The sequence below is a fragment of the Ictidomys tridecemlineatus genome, chromosome 6, assembly GCF_052094955.1.
Source record: "Ictidomys tridecemlineatus isolate mIctTri1 chromosome 6, mIctTri1.hap1, whole genome shotgun sequence".
Classification (NCBI taxonomy): Eukaryota; Metazoa; Chordata; class Mammalia; order Rodentia; family Sciuridae; genus Ictidomys; species Ictidomys tridecemlineatus.
Genome location: NC_135482.1, coordinates 108,096,028 through 108,116,225, shown reverse-complemented (window position 1 = coordinate 108,116,225; position 20,198 = coordinate 108,096,028). Strand labels below are relative to the sequence as shown.

Below are 20,198 nucleotides of genomic sequence, written 5' to 3'. Positions count from 1 at the left end.
GAGCAAATGACTTCATATATGTGAGGTACTCGGAACATTCTTTCAAAGTTATCATTTAACCAATATTTTTGTTGACTGTTTAGTTTCTAAGTTTTTCACTCTTACAAGTACACTGTAATTAACAAATTCAGTGCACTCTTAATTACTTCCAAAGGAAATATTTGTGGTCACAGTAAGAAATCTTTTAAAGAATAAGTAAATCATGCACTAAGAGACATTGAATGGCCATATACAAAGCATCATGTTATGTACAAGGAGGATTGAGCATGCTACTCTTTCTTAAGACATTAAAACTGTGAGTCAGTGGGGGAGAAGAGACACATGCACATACAATCTAACATCAGGTAGAAAGAGGGGCATGAATGAAGGAATGTGTGATGGCGAGGAGAAGGGAGAGTATCTATAGCTGGGAAATCAAATCCTTCAATAAAAGAGAGAGACAGACTCCCTCCTCTGCTCTCACCACCTCCAAAATCCCCAAATCAGATTTCCAAATGGTCTCTGTTTGGCATGCCAAGAATTTGTTACCTTGAAAGAGAACACCCAGGGCTGAGTTCCAAAGTTAGAAGCAGGGATATGGGCGTTCATTGCAAGACCAAATATTTAGGAAATACCTTTTTCTGGAAAGGAAAGAACACATTTCACAGCTGAAAAGGGAAGTGAAAAATGAAACTAAAGAAGCATGAAGGTAATATTTACTTGCTGGATTTATATAGTGCCTACCTTTAGAAAAGCTGGGCTATAAATCCATCCTGTGACCCCCTAACACATATACAATCTATTCCCAGTTACATGGCTCTCTGTGAAGCACATTAGCAATCATTTTGCTGCCATTATAAACTTCCATCTACCTGCAGCCTACCTCTGCCAGCTCACCTTCAGCCATCCCCTCAGAAGAGGGAGCTAGATAATAGAAGTGTGAGTTTCATATCAGATCATCCTGGGCTAAGTTCCAAGCTCTACATTTACTAGCTGGGTGACTCTGGACATGAATCTTAAGTTTCTAAGCCTCAATTTCCACATCTGTGAAATGGGGATAATAATATTAAGCTTTATGGTGCTGCAATGTGGATCAAATGAGATAATGCCTATGAAACACCCATCAGGGCAACGGGCACAGACCACTTGCACATGTTAGCTATTATTATTCCTGTACTACAGTATGTAAAGGAATGCAAATCACCTTTACTATTGGATTAATGAAATGATCACATATCAATCTCAGAAACAAGGACCTAGGATGTTTCCTAAAACAAATAGGGAATATTTGCATTTGCATCATTTAAAATTTTGTCTATGAGGCTAAAAGTTGAGTATGAACACCCCTCAATGTCAAAGAGGTCAGATTTCTCTTGTAATTAACAAAATATAGACTGTTACTCATATTAGAATGAAGATGATTGATAAACCTTAATACCTCTCCCAGAGGACCTTGCATTTTAATCTGGAGCCAAAACCACTGCCCAAAAGAAAGAGGCAGGAATGGTGAGGTTTCAGGTATCAACCAGAGGACAGAAGGAGGCACTTTGATTCAATACAGTGCATTGAAGCATTCCTGTTAGTATCTTGGGCACTTATTCATTCATTCAATACATGTTTATTACATACTCACTATCTGCCAGACATTGCTCTGTGCCCTGGTAAGCAAAATGGACAAGCTGCCTACCTTCAGATTGTTTACATTTTAGTGGGGGTTACCAACAATAATCAGTAAAATTAAAGAATAAGCTATGCAAGTATGTTAGCCAGGGATTAGATGCCACACAAAAGTCAAGGGAAAGTTCTGTGGGAGTGGGCGGTTGGCAGTGCTAACTCAAGAGTGAGGCCTAGGTGAGCCTCATTGAGAAGGTAGGATTAGAGCAAGGTCTCCCAAAAGGTGAAGAAGTCTGCTAAGTGGATGTTTGGAAAAGATGTTCTGGGTATATGCCCCTGGATTGTGTGTGTATGTGCCTCCCACCCAAGAGGAGACAATCACTCCTGGAATGTTTAGGGAACATCAAGGAGGCTAGGGAAGCAATAGAGAAGCAATAGGAGATGAAGTAATGAAGTTTATCATGACCATTTCTTTTAAGGACCTTCAGCTCTGACTGTAGTACTGAGAAAACATCCAAGAAGGGTACGGGGAAGGTAGACCAGCGTAACAGTTACTGCAGAAACCCAAGGAAAGGCTGTGCAAGGAGCAGGTTTGTATACACTGGGTTTGAGATGCTCAAGGAACAGTTTTGGACATACTAGGTTTGGCTGGAGTCTGGAATTTAGAAGAAAGGACTAGACTGGATGTCAAAAGTAAAAACAAAAACAAAAAACTAACAATGTATTATTCATTTACTTTTAATATTTTCACAATTAACACACATTAATTGTACAAATTTACCGGTTTCACGGTGACATCTACATTAACGTATATATTGTGCATTAACCATGTCCCCCTACCCTTCTACATTTGGTAAAGACAGTTGTTTAAAGATATGGAATGGTTAAGATCACCCAGGGAATGAGAGTGGATGGGGAGACAGTCGGTCTGAGGGCAGGTTGGTGGAGGTTTTCCTGGAGAGGGAGTTGTAGGGCTCCAGAACAGGCTCAGTAAACCCCACAGTAAGGGAGCCCGGGCCTGCAGGGGGTGCCCTGGAACTTGCTGTATCTTTCAGTGATGAAAAGAAGCATTTGCTTCTCTAGGAAGGAGAGGTGTTCCACAGATTCCTGCCAGAGTGGCAGAAATAATTAAGAGAAGTAGCTAAGGATATCCTAGTAGAACACGTGCTCCGCTGCCTCCAAGGAATCAGAAAACCTGGGTCTATTAATCTGTTCAGACATCTGGGCACCACTGCCTTGCCCACAGGCTCCGCCTCTCGGGCTCCTCTTCTCATCCCCCTCCCCTCTTCCCACCCTTGCCTCTATATGTCACTTCTACAACCGCTCTGATTATAATTGATCAAACAGAATCACGGAATCACGGCTCATTTTGCCGTTTTGTTCAGTAGCCCGATATGAAAAGAGACTGGTAGTTGGGCAAATTGTATTCCCTCTTCTTGGAATTCTGCTCACAGAGGCCTTCCCGGCGTGGCGGGCCCCGCAGGGACACGCCACTGCCGCCGAGGATAACGAGGGCTGGGGGCTGTAGGCCGGCGCGGGGGTGAGCGACACCAGTGCCGGGGCGCCAGGGGGTGTGTCCGCGCCGCGGCCACCACTGCCCGCGTCCGGCCTCCCCAGGGGCTTCCCACGTGGCCCCTCCCGCAGACCCTTTCGCGGCCTGGGCTCGCTTTCCTTGACGTCATGTGGGTAGAGGGCTTTCTCCCGCGGCGCGGCCGACCGTACTCAACTTCGGGTTCAAGTCCGCCGCCGTGCGCCCTGCGCGGTGCGCCCGCTCCCTGCGCGCCGCCGCCGCCGCCGCCGCCACATCTGGAAGCGTTCAGCGCGTCTGCCTCCAGCGCGCCGGGCGGGCGGGCGCGGGCAGGGGAGGGCGCGGGCGCGGCGGGGCTTGGCTGGGAGGGAGTGAGCGCGGCGCTCTCTCGCGCGCCCGGTGTCTCCCTCTCTCTGCCTCTGCAGAAACAGCTCCCTGCCAGAACGGCGCTCGGCGCGGCGCGGCGCGGCCCGGAGCGGCGACGGCGGCTCTTCCTGCCTCCTCGCCCTCAGGAGTTGGTGGCTCTTTTTGACAGAAAAAAACCGGGAAGGGGCCTTGGGGAAGACTCGCCAAGAGTGGGCAGAGACATCTCAGCCCCCTGGTGGCCCGGGCGGACCCCCTTCGCCCCCCCCCGTCTTGGGGTCCATTGCTCTCGCTTGCCCCTCCTTTCCGCCTCTTCTTGCTCTGCCTCTCTCGATTTATTTTTTCAAATGGTGTAGCCGCCAGAGGTGCGGTGCTAAATTCTTGGAAGGGGCCCGGATGTACTGAGGATGCATTACAATCTCACTAAAGGAGGCAGTAGTGGAAAGGAGCAGTTTTTGGTGTTCGATGCAATAATGGGAATCAGGTAATCATCAGAAGGGAAGAAGAAATACTGCGGATCCACGGCTTCCTTGAATTGTGCACGAAAGCCGCCGACCTCGGAGGAGGGATTAATCCAGACCCGCTTGGGGTGTTTTCACATTTCTTCCTCTTTGTGGCTTCTTCTCCTTTTTCCAACAATTTTTGGTCAATGGTCAATGAAAATACGAGGATGTACATTCCAGAGGAAAACCACCAAGGTAAGGCTGGACTCCGCCGCCTCGCTGGGCTCCAGCCCAGGCTCCCCGCCTTCTCCACCCCGTTCCTGCTCTCCCCGCGCGCTCCCCGCGGCTCCGGGGCTGGTCCCTGCGGAGTGGCCCGGGGCTGCGTCCGCGAGGGGCGCCTCTACCGCGTCGGAGCGCGCGAGAGCCCGGCGGGACCTGGGGCCCGAACCGCCGAGCGAGACGGAGCGGAAAATTCCCGCCCCTCCCCCTCCCCTCCCCGGCCCCGGCTTCTCCAGAGCATGTGTTTCCTATGAAATTCCAGGCGAGGGGGGAAAAGTTCCCCAAGTGTCTGCTGCTGCCTCGCTTTCTCGCGTTTGCCCTGAAAGCCCAACTGCCTGGCCGGCCGCGCCTGGGGGAGGGGGCGCCGGCGCCGCCGAGCCCCGCGGCCCAAGAGCTCCGCGGCCTGGGGTCCCTCGCCCTGCCACCGCGCGGCGGGGAGCGCGTGCGCGCACCCCACACCAGGCCGGCCCCGCGCCCTCGGGCTGCCGGGTGTCCACTCTCTTCCTGGCGCCCCTTCCCTGGGCAGCGCGCTCCAGGTGGCGGGTGGGAGCGGGGGATGCAGATGTGAATCTCAGCGCGCCTCCCTCCCTCCATCCTTTCCCTCTCCTTCCCTCCTCCTCGGCTCACCTACATCCACCCACCTCTCCACTGCCGTTGACCCCGAGCGCGCCCACGCCTCCTGTGTTCAGATTCTCACCCCGGTGTGGGCTAGCACCTGAGGATGCAAGCGGTTAGAATCCAGGCGATGTGTGGGCTTTGCTTTTTCTTGTTTTAAGGAAATAATGAAAGGGTGTGACTAGCTCACGCGGCTCCATACTATTGCCCAGTGTTTTCTGAGCATCTCCATCCTGGGCATCAAGTGTTACCAGCTCTCCTTGTGATGGTGAAAGGCATTCAGGTAACTCCCCACTTCCTGGAAACTTTCTCCCTAACCCCCCATATTAACAAGTTATTATTTTTGGCATTCCTCAACAATTAAGGCTATGATGGGGTGTAGATGGAGGGCTTCTGCTGGAGTGTCCCGCATCCTCCAGGTACCTCTCTTTAGCTGTCTCTTGGGTGTAGTCTCCCTTTTTTCTCCTGCTACCCAGCCTCCATCTATCTCTTTTTCCTCTCTGCTCCTTCCTCTGAATGCCTGTCGCTGTTGGTCTCTGTTCCTTCCCGGGTTCTTCAAGTTACGCTCCAAAGATAGACCTGGGGAAAGGAGTAATCTCCATGTCTTTTAGGTCCGTCCTCTTCTCTCCTTTTGCCCCCATCTCCACCATCTGGGGACAGGGCCATTGCCCTTTCCAGGCCGGAGCTGCCCTCCAGCCTGCCTGACTGGTCTTCCTCCATCCTGAGGCTGACGTTGGATCCGGCTGTCTCTCTGCTTTCCAGCTTGGGTTTCAGGGTGGGGATTTTGGCCTCCTTTAGGGAAGAAAGTCAAAGATCATGAGTTACAGGGTGAGACAGGGCTTTGGGGTCACAAGGACAGCTTCTATCTCCCTACCCAGTGCTCCAACCCCTCATCTGTCCCCCTATCCCTTTCCTAGCCAATGGAGTCATAGGTAGATTAGGAGGGAGGGAATAAGACACAAAAGACAGAGTGATATTTTTGAAGAGTGGGGATGGATTACTCCCCCCCAGATTCTACCCACATCCTCAATCTAAGCAACCTTGCAGAGGAAAGCTCAGTAGTATTGTCCCAACTATTACTACCAATGGCAGTATACTGTGGTAATAATAGTTATTATTCACATAACGATCATCTTAAATAGTTTACAAGGTCTCTGTTCTAGTGTAGGATAAACCCCTTCTTAGCCATTTCCTTACTCTAATTCTTTTCTTTTGCCCCTCTGCTCCTCAATACCCCCTACCCGCTGTGCAAGAGGCAGGCATTAAAAGTAGGAGCACCAACCTCTGAGCTTCCCAGGAAGGATGGAGAGGAAGGGAGCAAGTGAGCCGGTGGCCCAGAGCTCTACCTTTCCAGCAACATGCCAGCAAACACTATAGCAACCTGAAATCTAGTTCTCTCCCTTGAAGCTGCAGTGGTTATATAATTCATAGGAGGAAATTTGCCTCCATTCCTAGATGCAGTTCTCAGGTGAAAGAGCACCAGGATCCTTGTCCCCCCTCTGCTTTCCATCCCCTCTTCCTTGATTGGTTGGTATCACTTAGGTTTCTTTTTTTTTTGAGGGGCGGTTGGGGGAAAGTGGCAGAGGTGAGGAGGACAGACTTGGAAGAGCATACATATTTATAAGAAAGAGGTGGCTTGCTTAATAACCCATGGGGTGATGAAACATAATTGGATGTTTAGAGTTTCAGGAGACAGAGAAGGGGAGCCAAGGGACTACCTCAGGTCAGTAATGGTGGTGATGAACTAGAGAGGAGGTTCAAAAAAGTTGCCAGGTGACTGGGGCTGTGATTTCTTCGCTTCCCAACACTTGAAAACACTGCATGCACCAGATCCCCCACACCCCAGCTTTTCTGTGGGATATGTTTTGAGGGTTAGGCCATGGAGGCCAGAGGCCCGTAACTTGGAACAGCCCAGAAGTTCACAGAAAGACTGGCTTCTGACCCTGGGTTTCCGGCCGGGGGGTGGCACATGCAAAACGTGCCTCACCTCTGGGACCCTATCTGCTCTGGTACCATGCCAGCCTCCCACTTTTCTGGGATGATTTTCCATTGCAGGTTCCAGCTAGCAAATGAGTTTCTTAATAGTCAACCATTTAACAAATAAAACATCAGAATGTCCTTTATTTTCTGGAGACAAGGAAGAGGGGAGAAACATGTGTTCTGGGAGTGGAAGACACACTGTGCTTTTCTTTTAACTACTTAGCCATACAGCAGACTAGTAATCATCATAATAAAGTAATGATCACAGTTAACTCTCTTTACAAATGGTCAGAACAATGTTCCTTGCTCCTCAGCGTATGCAGGTTAAAGAAGGCTTAACACTAGCTTCCCTTTCTCTGGATGCTGCATGGAGAGAATGGAGAATAAGGGTACTGAGGTTTAAAATGTTGTTCCTAGTATTGCCCAGGTACTTTTCAGTGTATCAGAATATGATATAATAGAATATATTTAAAAGAATTATTAAATATTTCCATAGAATACATGCATTGAAATATGCGTGCCTGTACACATACACACATGAGTGTGCACACACAAACTAAGAAAAAGCAATTTCAAGAGGATTACACTGGACCTAATGCACCTCACTGACCTGGTGTTTTGCAGAGGAATATTGACCATGCAGTCACTTAAGATGGTTTGGACATTTCTACAGTTTTGGACATTTTGTGATAAGTAGAGGCTTGTACTGGCAGGTAGAGGCTACAGGTATAGATAGTACTTATAAATGCAGTAGTGAGCCATTAGTCCCCTGGAGCTGCTTCTTAGTCTTGGTGATGACTTTAGTTAGACACCTTCAATTTTCTTTTCCACTTAAAACTGCTTAAGGTGTTTTACTTTTTTTTTTATTCTTTGAATAAGACCTACCAAAGGATTTCAAGGAACACCTTAGTACAGTTCTTGCCTCATGCTAGGGGCTGGACACATGATTGAATGCCTGCAATGAACAAATGAATGAATGCAGACCCTGTAAGACCAACCGTGGATGTGGCTTCTGCCTCTTCCAGTAGGTGGCGCTACAGGGCTTAGGAGTCAGTGAGGGTCTCCAGGGCCAGTCAGGTGAGGAAAGATGTGGAGGGGAGCTTGGAGGCAATTTCCTGTTGGTGATGTTATCAGTTTCATGAGGCCCACACCTGCCTGGTGCAGAGGATCTGAAAGACCAGAGTTTATTTCCATGGCATCCCACACACCAGCGTGAGGGAGGTACCCCAGTCCCTCAGTGATCTTTTCACCTCTTAGTCATGATAACCCACTTTGGATTTCTCCTGTTGTATCTCAGACTTGTGTTTACCTTTAGCACGGACAGCATTCTGCAGGGCATCAAGGATGCCTTTGGGCCAAGTTTTAGCTGAATTTGTCATGGCCACATATTGATTTTCTCCCTGATTTACCATGGATGGTTTAGAAACCTGAGGGTCCAGTGGTTTCCAAGCCTGGTCTAGCCTAAGCGGAACTGAAGTTTGGGATCTGGAAATGTTAACCTGTGGGGTTACAAAGCTCATCAGCTCAAAGATGAGACATTTCCCTAATTTTATTAGGGAGAAAAACTCCACAAAAACAGTGGCATATATTGCAGCTGATTTCTGTTTTTAAGTCTCCCTGGGTCTCCTGCTGGGTAATAGCACAAAAACTCCGGAGACCTAGGTTAGGGAGCCACTGAGATTTGTTCTCATTTTTAGTGATGTTTTCTACCTCCTGTCCTTTCCTTTCCTATCCCTGTTTTCCTTGGTTTTCTGAGTTGTTGTGGTGAGTTCTATGAGGTCTGGAAGTCCTGCCACCATGTTCAGAAAGGGCGAGTGGCTGGCTGCACTTTCTTCCTTTTACAGTAATCCTTCCTGCCTGATGTTGCAGCTGTCAGTGATGCAGGAGTTCCAGGTCAGCCTGCCTCATGCCAGCTCCTCCTGCCGGGTTTCTGAGATCAGTGGTCAGTGTCCAAATTCAGGAGACAATTTTGTTTTCAGTGTGGACTAAAGAAAGCCCATAGGTGATTTGGGAAACACCTGGGGACTTACCAAGACTGATTAGCAAAATAATCATACTGATTTAATCTACTTCTAGATTTTTGTCCTCATTGTTGCCTAGGTTAATGTTGGGCACTTCGGAGAAGAGCGGAAGAGTGATTAAAAATTAAAAAAAAAAAGGCACGGGGAATCGTTTTGCAAAATATCAGGTGCTAAATATTTAGCGACATAAGTGCTAAACGTTCTGATAATGAAACAGCACTCCGAGTCATGGCTGTCAGTATTAAACTAATTTAGTAAACACCTGTTTACATGTACCTCAGGGTTAGATACTGTATAAAACAAGTAACAGTGACAGGCTCTTTCGGGGAAAATGGAATATTTTTCATTGCAATTTCAAATCCAGACACTTGGACTTCAACTGAACCCGTTATGGACAAAGCATCCCGGAGGGGTCAAATGATTAATGATGTGATTGGAACCCAAGTCCTGGGTACTACAGAAGAAGTCTCCTGTGTGTTTTAACGTCTAGATGTGGTACTGGACTTTTCTGATCTAGTGTGGACACAGGCCAGGAGTGCTTCAGCAGACCCTATTTGCCTCTGCAGTTTGGGAGCTCTTGGAGACACATGCTTCTAACTGCGAGAGGAGCAGAGCAGTTCCTGTGTTGTACCCTGTTTCCACTGAATTCAGGCTGGAGCCTGGGGACCCTCAAGAGCTTTGTTTCAGTTCCAGCCGCGTGTTCTGTGGGGTGTGGGAGCCCCACTGGGAGACCTGGAGCCCAGGTCAACTTCACAGAGAGGTGCAGTTGTGAGATGGCTGGGGTCTCAGAAAGTGAGGGAAGGTGGTAAGGGGCCCAGCCGATTGGGCTGTCTGGTGGAGGCAGCTTGGGGAACAAGGTTTCAGGGGTACTCACTTCTTAGGGACTTGAACTCAATTTAAGTAGGGATTTGAGGAGGGAAGTTCAGGCTTGCAGCTCAGTTAAAGAAAGTTGAAAATGGGCTCTGGCTTTCCCAGAGACCAGGGGAACAGTTTGTTTAGTTTTGAACAGAGGACAAAAGAAAGGGGTGTTAACTGGCCTGAGACCCCAACACTTAACCTCCACCTTCTGAAAGTCCCACAAAATGGACCTCTCCATGATGGGTTTCCTTGGAGATGGGCTTCTGCTGTTGTATTTGGGTGGGGGTGTTCTAGACTCTTTACTGGGGGGTATGTGTGTTGGGTAGGGGTTCTACACTCGTGTTCTTGAAAGGCTTATCAACAGAATAAATGTAATGTCTCTTTGTGAATTTACTTTCCAGGATCAGAACATTTTATGGGTAAAGGAACCTTAGGATACGTATCATTCCATTTCTAGAAGAGAAAATGGAAGCTCTGAAAGTGTCTTTCAAGCACAGAAGTGACTAGAAATACTGTCTTTGGTCTCTTTATCCTCCCACTTTTTCTTGACCACCCTCCATGTAGGTTAGGCCCCCTGAGAGAGCATCACTTAATATTTCTGGTTAAATTTTGCCTAATAAACTTCCTTCCTCCTGCCTTTATACTGCCTTAAACTAATTTCTGAGATGTTAGATTTAGGAACAGAGTTGGAAGGGTGAGGGCTAGGGGAATCTATCATGGGAAAGGTTTAAAAATAATTGCTTAAACTACAGAAATGAAAGTTCATAAATGTCTGCAAGAAATTCCTACCAATTTCACCTCACTATTTTGTCTGCAAACAGATCTACCTCTAGGCCTTTCTTATTTGCCTACTCTCTTTTGGTCCCAATCTCAGTTCTTTTCAGCCCCTTCAGGGGAGTAGGGTGGAGATGAGAAGCCAGACTGGGATGTAGGACTCTCCCTGGTGAACTGTTAGGGGTTCTCTGTGGATTGGCTAGCTTAGACGTTGGCCAGGGCATGGATACAAGATGAGCTCCAGGGTAGAAACCATGGGGACGTTGAAGTGGCAGCTGGCCAGAGCTCAGGCTGCCATGGATTCTACTTCAAAGGCTTCCTTCTGCTTCCTGGTCAGGGTTGGTCTCCTAGGATCCCTTAACTATTCCCATGAGACATTCCTTGGAGAGGGGGGTTTAGATCCTACAAGAGGATTGACCTAGGACCTGCCTCTGACATTCCCATCATCCTTGAAATGTTCATTGGCATCTCCGAGAAACTGGAAGGTTTTGAGGCTGATGTGGTTTAACTTGAAGACAGAAGCCTGAGCCAGACTCATGCTTGGAGATGTGGCCTTTGAGATCCCTGGAGGAAGCCACCATTTCAGAACATGGCGTGGCGATAATTTCATGAAATATTCAAGCTGCCAATTTGCCAACAGGGGTTTCTTTTAATACACTTGGCTACGCTTGGTGCTGCCCGCTTGAACCTATCTAAAAAGAAAATAAAATGATCTTGTCTCCTGTCCGTTGGAGAACCAAGCCAAAATCCAGACAGTAAATGAATGTTCTTCCCCTTATTGCCTGTGGGCAGAAATGTTGACTTGATTACTCAATTAAGCTCTATTTACTTTGTAACCATTGTGTCATGTTCAGTCATTTAGATTGTTTCCCCCCCCTTTTCAAAATAATCCAATGTTGGGCTGAAACCTTTCAAAGACATTAGTTAGCTAAAGTAACAAAATAAATAACTAAATAGAAATAAATAAGGCCATAGCTGGAGAGGCAACTTGGGGCATATTCTTTGACTTGATCTCTTTCTCTGTTTTTGAAAGAATCAGGTCTCATTTTTTTTTCATCCCTAAAAGGGAGATGATAATTCTTAGCCAGTCGATTTCAGGGGTAACCATGGTACTTCACATGAGAGGATGAGTGGAGGTCACTTTGCAAGGAACAGCGATTCTTATCCCCCACCCAGCCTAGCATCAGAGTTTGAAAAGACGACACCATGGAACAACTTTCACAGCATTTCAGACAACTTTGTAGGTGTCGTGGGAGGGACAATGTTATTCAAAATTTAAAGATGAAAATGTAAAAACAAACAGGAGAGTCTGAGATGGGCTGTCTGAAATCAGAATAATTAAGGGAGAAGTAAAAAATCAGTCAAGCTCTCTTGAGAATCCAGTTGAGCCCGGTGTTTTGGCATATAGAATGTCTAGTGGTTTTCTTTCTTTTTTTTTTTATTGGTTGTTCAAAACATTACAAAGCTCATGATATATTATCTTTCATACATTAGATTCAAGTGAGTTATGAACTCCCATTTTTACCCCAAATACAAATTGCAGAATCACATCGGTTACACATTCACATTTTTACATAATGCCATATTAGTGACTGTTGTATTCTGCTGCCTTTCCTATCCCCTACTATCCCCCCTCCCCTCCCCTCCATCTTCCCTCTCTACCTCATCTGCTGTTGTTTAATTCTCTCCCTTGTTCCCCACCCGCCGCTTTCCCCTCACAACCTCTTATATGTAATTTTGTGTAATATTGAGGGTCTCCTACCATTTCCATATGCTTTCCCTTCTCTCTCCCTTTCTCTCCCCCCACTCGTCTCTGTTTAATGTTAATCTTTTCCTCATGCTCTTCCTCCCTGTTCTGTTCTTAGTTGCTCTCTTTATATCAAAGAAGACATTTGGCATTTGTTTTTTAAGGATTGGCTAGCTTCGCTTAGCATAATCTGTTCTAATGCCACCCATTTCCCTGCAAATTCTATGATTTTGTCATTTTTAGTGCTGCGTAATACTCCGTTGTGTATCTTGACAGCTGTTAACCACCCTGTGGCCAGTAGGATCCCAGGACTGTTGATTCCAACCTGAGGGGCAGGACCTGGGATGCAAGTTTCTGTATGCCCCCTGCAGTATTGCGTCATCTCAGCCAAGGCACAAGGCTCCTTCAGATCCAGAGCCAAACTGGCCAGCAGCCCTTTGATGGACAGAATATCTGCACATTTGATATTTGGGCCATCGAGAACAAAAAGGACACCGCCTGGGCAAATGAGCATTATCTTTCTTTTCAATGTGAATTTTCCAAACCTTGACACAGCTTTCCAGTATGAGAGGACAGACTGCCTGGAAAAGAAAACTTGTCTTCAAAAATAAACCTTGGCTTTGGAAAATAAACTAATTTTTTTAAAATTAATTTTTTTATAGCAAAAGTGATGGAGGTTTGTAGATAAAGAGAAGGAATAGCTCCATAGGGCTTCTTGAGACACTCATCAAAAGAGGAAAGGACTTTGATATCCTATTGTAAGTTGTGGGATTAGTCTTTGATTTCTCCAAGCAAAAATGATCTCAATCATTAAAAAGTACCCTGGGAAACTTGTGCATTTCAATTAGCATCTTTCCCTCCTCGCAGCTTCTGGTTCCTATAATCTGTAGAGCCATCCATGTTTGAATTTTTATTTAAGAGAGGGAAACCCCTATTCTGAATTATAACATCTATGTTTTTATATTTTAGAATGGGCCAGGAGTAATATCTACCATGTGTTAATGTCTAACATTTCTCAGTCAATGTTCTTGGTGCTTCATGTGCTCAACATAATTTCATCTTTACACTAATCCTATAAGTTGAGTGTTAACAATATTTTTCAGATGAGGAAACTGAAGACTAAAGATATTAAGAAATTTGTCAAACATCTCCCAATAATAATGGAGCTAGGAATTCAATTCAGGTCTGTTGAATTTTTAAAAAAACATTTGCTCTATTATTTCTCCATATGTTAGTCAGCTTTCTGTTGCTGTAACAGAAATCCCAAGATGATCAGCTTATAAGGAGGAAAGATTTATTTTGACTCATGGTTTCAGAGATTTCAGTCCATGGTCTGTCGGCTCCATTCCTTTTGAGCCTGTAGCAAAGCAGAACATCATGGGGAGTGTGTGGAGGGGCAAAGCTGTCACTTGATAGTGGTGGGGAAGCAAAGAGAGGAAGAGACTGGGGTTCCAATATCCCCTTCAAGGGCACAACCCCAATTACCTAATCTCTTCTCTCAGGTCACACCTCCTAAAAGTTCCACCCGCTCTCAGCAGCACCACAGGCTGGACACCAAGCCCGTCAGCACATGGGCCTTTGGGGGACATTGCAGAATCAAACCAGAGCTCTCCATTTGAGAAAGAAGAGAAGGAGGATCCCTCTACCCTTCTATCTTGGGAAAACTAGCTAATCTTAGCCTCATGGAACCTAGCTTACTTTGTTTTGTGGCAACTTCTGCTGCTGCTGGGAAGGTGTTGTGGATAAAGAGCGGAATGATTTTCTTACTTGATGGCTGCTGTGCCCCGTCATTCTACTCAGCCTCCATACCTAGTCCACATTCTAGCTCTTAATGTATTCCCATGGTTTCGACAGGGCTCTCTGGTTCCTCAGATCGTTAAGCCTGGTCATGGTGTCACCTTGACCCATTCCTGGAAAGTCTTCTGAGTAACTCCCTCCTGGAATATAGGCACTCTCCATACTCCAGCAAGGTTCTGAGGAGTTCAGGGGATCATGCTTGGCCAGCTGAGCTCCCCAGACTTCATGCATTATTTATTGATTGATTTATTTTTAAATAGCAGCTTTGATGAGATATAATTCAAATGCCACAACATCCACCATTTTAAAGTGTACGATTCAGTGGTTTTCAGTATTGTAAAATAATCAACACTATCTTGTTCCCAAACATCCTCTTCACCCCCAAAAGAAACCCTGTACCCAGTGGCAGTCAAGTTTTGCTCCCTCCTCTCTCCAGTCCTTGGCAGCCAAGAATTTACTTTTGTCTCTATGGATTTTCATGCATAATTGACAGCAACAATAATTCTACGGTTGGAGTTTGCCTTGTAGTCTGTTTGCAACACATTTCATGAATTTTAGACCCAGGTCTGTTGTGATAGTCTACATAGAGTTAAAAGGAAGCATGTGAAATTAGTTAAGGACCTGGGTGTCATTTAGAGGTGGGATTAAGAACTTTGAATTACACAAAAAATGGTTTAAAGATTTATTTTCTAAGTATCTCAGTAAAGCTTGGTCTGAAAGTCAGATCTCCTGTGATTGTTGAAGAAGACATGAATTGTGGTCTTTTAAAGTTTTTTTTTTCATTGTGGCAAAATTATATAACATAAAATGTGTATTCTATTTTAAATGTGTAATTCAGTGGCATTAACTATATTCACAATGTTATACAACCATTAGTACTATTTCTAAAACTTTTTCATCATCCTAAACAAAAACTCTGTAACTATTAAACAATAACTCCTCAACTCCTTCCTCCAGTAACATCCAACCTACTTTCTGTCTGTATGAATTTGCCTATTCTAGGGCTGGGGATGTGGCTCAAGCGTTAGCGCGCTCGCCTGGCATGCGTGCGGCCCGGGTTTGATCCTCAGCACCACATACCAACAAAGATATTGTGTCTGCCAAGAACTAAAAAATAAATATTAAAAAAAAATTCTCTCTCTCTCTCTCTCTCTCTCTCTCTCTCCTCTGTCACTCTCTCTAAAAAAAAAAAAAGAATTTGCCTATTCTAGATACTTCATGTAAATGATTGAATGTCCAACTCACTTAGCATGTTTTCTAGATTCTTTCATATTACAGCATGTGTCAGAACTTTGTTCCTTTTTACATCTGAATAATATTCCTTTGTAAGTACGTATTACATTTCATCCATTCATCTGTTGGTGGACACTGGGTGGTTCCCACCTTTGACTCTTGTGATAATGCTTCAGTGAATATTGGAATATGTTTGAGTCTCTGTTCTCAGTTCTTTTAGGTATCTACCTAGAAGTGGAATTTCTGGGTCTGAAATATGACTTTTGGTTCTAAGAGTCCACTTCCAATGGTGGCTCCCCAAGTTAGAATCTCATGCAGATGAGAATACAGCCTTTGGAAATCCTGTTGTGTCAGTAGTGAGGGTCTTAGATTTTCTCTGAGCTTCTAGTCCCTCTGTCAGAGATTTGACTTTAATTGGGTGTTTAACAGCCTGGCAGCTGCCTTTTGATGAGGAGTGACTGATCCTGCCCCTGTTCCAGAAATAATGAAAGTCTCTACATCAGTTCGGCTTTCACCTCCATGCCGACTGGGTTTTGTAACTCGACAGGAAATGGGTGTTTGGCAAGACATAGCTATTTAGTCTGTCTCTGTCTCCCTCTGCCTGTTTAGTCCAGAAGCACCCAGGCCTGTGGACAGAGAGATCCAGCCTGACAAGCACCTGGATTATGGGAGAGGATGGCTTCCTGATGCGTGGTTGGGGGGAGTCCTCAGTGGACTGTGTGTCCACCCAGCTGAGAGGCAAAGCATGGCCAAATTCACAGGGGGTCTCTGCCTTCAGGCTTAATGCAGCCTTTTGGGGGAAAACAGCACCTGAGGCCTCCCGCCTGATCCTCATGTGATGAAGGACTAGATAAGGAAGGCAGAAAATGGGAGGAGGAAAGTAAACAGAAGGTGAAGAGAATCAGAAAAAAGGGAGGAGAAAAAGGAGAGCAGGGATGGAGAAGGCAGGCCCTTTGCCATAGGTGACTCAGAGAAATGACTCTGGACACCCATCTCCCAACTTGGGATGGCTATTTTCAGTAATCCTTTTCCCTAAAATTATTAATTATTGTGTCTAGCTGAGCATGCTGAACTCTGTAATCTGAGGAAGAAGTAAGCACAGATTGCTGCCTCAGCTGAACCTACATGTCTGATGAGACCTGGGTATGGATGAGAAGCTGACTTCAGACCCTGAAGGCTAGTGTACTTCATTTAATCCAGCTACTAGTAAATTCCTCTTATGTGGGCTCTGCCTTCACATCCGCTCCCTGATCCTGCTTGCAGGTGCTTCTTGGCCACCATCCAAAACTAGAATGTTGCTCCGGGTGTTTGCAAGGTGGATGCTTCTTTCACCATTTCTGGCTGCAGGAGACATCCTGGGGATCTGAGCTCCACATCCAAGTGGATCATGGTGACTCAGATCTCGTATCTGGTCTGCAGTGGATAGGATCTAGTACGTTTGTTTTTTGGTTATTTAAAAGGCAAAAATTTTGACCTATGCCCAGCTGTCTGAAAGACTAAGAGATAAGAAGGCTTTTCAGGATAAATTGACTGTGAAATGTTTCTGAAAATGAGGTATCTCATGCCAATGGCGATGACAGCCATCCTAAATAACTCTCTTCCTTCCACTGGTGTCCACCCCCCACTCCCAAGTTAGAATGGTCAGTCACTACAAAAAGTTATTGAGCATCTGCTTTCTGTAAGGCAGTTTGTTCACAGGATCTCTGGATTCAAGGGGACCTTCAAGGTTGCAGACCTTTAATTATCCTTTCCTTTAAGAGTGTATAGTCTAGCAGAGATAAGATAGTTACCCACACACACTCACAGCTAGCATAAATGGCAGAATATCCTTGATTTTTTTTTTTTTTTTTTTTTGTACTGGGGATTGAGCGAATGGCTGTAACCACTGAGCAACATCCCCAGCCCTTTTTTGTATTTTATTTAGAGACAAGGTCTCATTGAATTGCTCAGGGCCTTGTTAAGTTGTTGAGGCTGGCTTTGATCCTCCTTTCTCAGTCTTCTGAGCCACTTGGATTACAGGTGTGCACCACCGTGCCCAGCTCCTTGATTTTATAAAGATAAAGGATTCACAGACTGGTATAGAGGTGCAGGCCTGTAATTCCAGCTACTTGAGGCTAAGACAGGAGGATTGCAAGTTTAAGGCCAGCCTCGGCAACTTAGCAAGACGCTGTCTCAAAAATAAATAAATAAAAGGGCTGGGGATGTAACTCAGTAATAAAGTGCCCCTGGATTCAATTCCCAGGAACCCTCAAATAAATAAATAAATAAGTAAATAAACAAACAAACAAACAAATAAATAAATACCTCCCAGATTTAAACGGAAGGGTGATGTGGTTAGATGGAATAAATAAAATGCACAAAACATATACAAAGGAGGTGGTGGTGGGTAAACCTTGAAGTGAGGACATCAATGTAGTGGTAGTGGTGGGGTAGGCATTTCCAGCAGAAAAAATGGGTTACTAATAATGTGTTGATGGCACAAGCCTTGATTTTAAAGCAACAGTGAGTTGGTTTGGCTGGAGCATAGGTTATGTATGTGGTTCTGGAGAAGCAGGAGAGAAAGTTGGGGTGACAGGAAGGGGATAACATGTAGAATGCCCTCCTATGGGGCCGAAGAGTTTGCTCCCATGTGGGGGTGATGGAGGGCCATTTAAGCATTTGAGCAAGAGATTGGTGTGATCAGAGGGTGGAGGCAGGGGAACTAAGACTGCAAGAGGGGGGCAGTTTTGAGGCTTTTGGGACTGTCCAGGCAAGAGAGGGAAGGAGTGGTGTTTCTAATACAAAGCCAGAAGGCAAGGGACTCTTGATATTCTCTAGCTGGGGAGAGTAGAGAGACTATTTGGAGGACAAATAAAAGATACCTGGCATGCATGCAGAGCAGAGTTCTGCTCACGAAGGTGATATCTGAAACCATGGAAATGATGGAATGATGGGTGGGGGATGAGAGATGAGATGTCAGGGGTCTCAGGAGAGGGTGCTCAGTCCTGAGGGAGAAGGGGCAGCTTGAATGGAGTCTAAGTCCGAGGAGGCAAGGTGAGGTAACTGTCACAGGGGCTTCCGAGGGACAGAGTGAGTCCAGCTGAGGTCAGGAAGCAGGAGTTAGGGGCCAGCAATGATCAGTATTTCCTGAGGAAGTCTTCCTGGAACTGACTTTGGGCAAGTGGTGCAGGCTAACCAGGTCAGGGGGTGGGGGGTAAAGGACTCCGTGTCTGGATGGAGACCAACAAAGCTAGGGTTGGTGTGGGATAGTCATAGTTGCCTGAGCTGAACGAGTGAGTGATAGTTATGGAGATCCCAGGACACATCGATTGGGTAGAGTCAGGGGATCTGAATCTTGCAGCCTACTTAGGTTTCCACGGTCATTCATTAGAAGAGTTGGTTGACTTCTAGAGCTCTAAGTGGTTGTGCACAGGGGCAGAGAGCATGGGAACAGAAGATAACAAGCTAGGCTGGGGGGCTCGTGCAGTTTAAGGAGGATAGTACTGTATATGGTTTGCAGACCTCCAGTGGTCCATGGGCTGCAGGTTTGTCCCCCAGGTGATGCTCTTGGGAAGTGGTGGGCCTAGTAGGAGGCCTTGGTCACTGGGAGTATGTCCTCCAAGGGGATAGTTTGACTCTGGTTCCTTCTTTTTCACTCCTTGGTCATGAATTGGGCAGATTTACTCTGCCACATGCTTTTGCCGCAGACCCAAAATAATGGACTGACTGACCATGGACTGAAACTTTCAGACCTGTGAAAAAAAATAAACCTTTTCTCTTTGTAAGTTGATTTTCTCAGCTGTTTGTTATGGTGATGGAAAATTGACTGACACAGGTAGGCTTTGGGTAGTGGAGAAGGAGGTGTGTAGGTATGAAAGGGTGGGCACTTGAAGACAAACTGCTGGCTTCACAATTTGGCCTCCCGAGAGTCATTGGGGTGCTGATGCTGAAGCAGAGAACCCATGGCCTGGAGACCTGAAGTCATATTCAAGACATGGATGGAAGGAAGCAGGTGACATGCGGAGGGTTGGGGTGGGGTGGGTGGAAGTAGATTCCTGACATCAAGCTTTTCATAGACTGCCTTGAGCATCATGGACAACTTGCACTGCTAGCCTCAGTCATGGCAGGACAGTAGAGAGGAGTGTCCTGAGCAATGCAAAGCGGAAGTACCAACCTTTGGGCCCTGTCCCCATGATCCCTGCCCCACTCTCTCCATACCCTCTGTCCACACCATCCAAGCTTCCCAGCCTATGATATGGCTCTCCAGAGAATGGGTTATCCTTGTGGAGTGTTGAGCCCAGTCATTTTATGTCCTGATATCAGAATATCAAATTCCTGAGAACCGAACATTTTATTTTTTCTCTCTTCCCTATCCCCTTATAACCCAACAGCCAAAATGTTACAAACCACTGGTAAATCTCAGGTTGGATATCCTTTGTGCTTTGCAATGCTCAATCAAGAAAAATATGATATTTTGATCCCTGTAATCAAGAAAAATATGGTATCTTGGATGTTTCGTGAAAGACTGAGTTTTGGGTGCCAAGGACAACATCAGTTTGAATGTCATGGAAATATGCACTGCTGATGGCTTCAAGCTAACACTTGGTACAGGAAGGAGTTAATAACCAGGAAGCTCCCCCAGACCCTACCTTAGTCCCTATCACGTGTGCAAGGAGATCTGGTTGAGGGGTCTGGTCCGTGGTATCAGTGAACTGGAGGCCTTTCCCAGAGGCAGTGGGAGGGACAATGGCTGCCAAGGTCTGGTGTCTCTGAGCTGAGGAGGTTGGCTCCTGCACTAGGATCAAGTTCCCTGCATTGGCCAGGCCTCTGGATCAAATAGAGGCCAGTGCCATTCTTATATGTTGGCATTGTTCTAAAGAGAAGCCCAGTTGTTGATTTCTCAGCACAGAAGCCAATTTGCACATGGTTTGGAGTGGAGTGTTAGCCCATCATGGTGAAATGTTCAGACAGCCCAGTGGCCTCAGGTC

General features: G+C 46.1%; 1 protein-coding gene and 2 long non-coding RNA genes across 51 annotated transcripts in view; 2 read left to right on the top strand and 1 right to left on the bottom strand.

Annotated features, from left to right (window-relative positions):
• Positions 1–2,315: 2,315 nt before the first annotated feature.
• On the bottom strand, positions 2,316–6,277 carry LOC144364984 (uncharacterized). The gene is made up of 2 exons (XR_013423213.1): positions 6,104–6,277; positions 2,316–5,613 (listed from the first exon to the last, which is right to left on the bottom strand). It is a non-coding gene; the product is annotated as an uncharacterized LOC144364984 (long non-coding RNA).
• The window catches only part of Cacna1c (calcium voltage-gated channel subunit alpha1 C), a 625,112-nt gene continuing 608,418 nt past the window's right edge, over positions 3,505–20,198 (top strand). For 29 of the 49 annotated variants that reach the window (XM_078015458.1, XM_078015454.1, XM_078015445.1 and 26 more), the window contains exon 1: positions 3,506–4,182. In XM_078015458.1, coding sequence (XP_077871584.1) covers positions 4,134–4,182 — 49 coding nt within the window. In that variant the 5' untranslated portion in view covers positions 3,506–4,133. Of the gene's footprint in view, positions 4,183–20,198 lie in introns of all 49 variants that reach the window. The other 20 variants (XM_078015416.1, XM_078015421.1, XM_078015414.1 and 17 more) reach the window with 1 other exon arrangement.
• Positions 4,193–13,632, top strand: LOC144364985 (uncharacterized). Its single transcript, XR_013423214.1, has 2 exons — positions 4,193–5,104; positions 12,478–13,632. It is a non-coding gene; the product is annotated as an uncharacterized LOC144364985 (long non-coding RNA).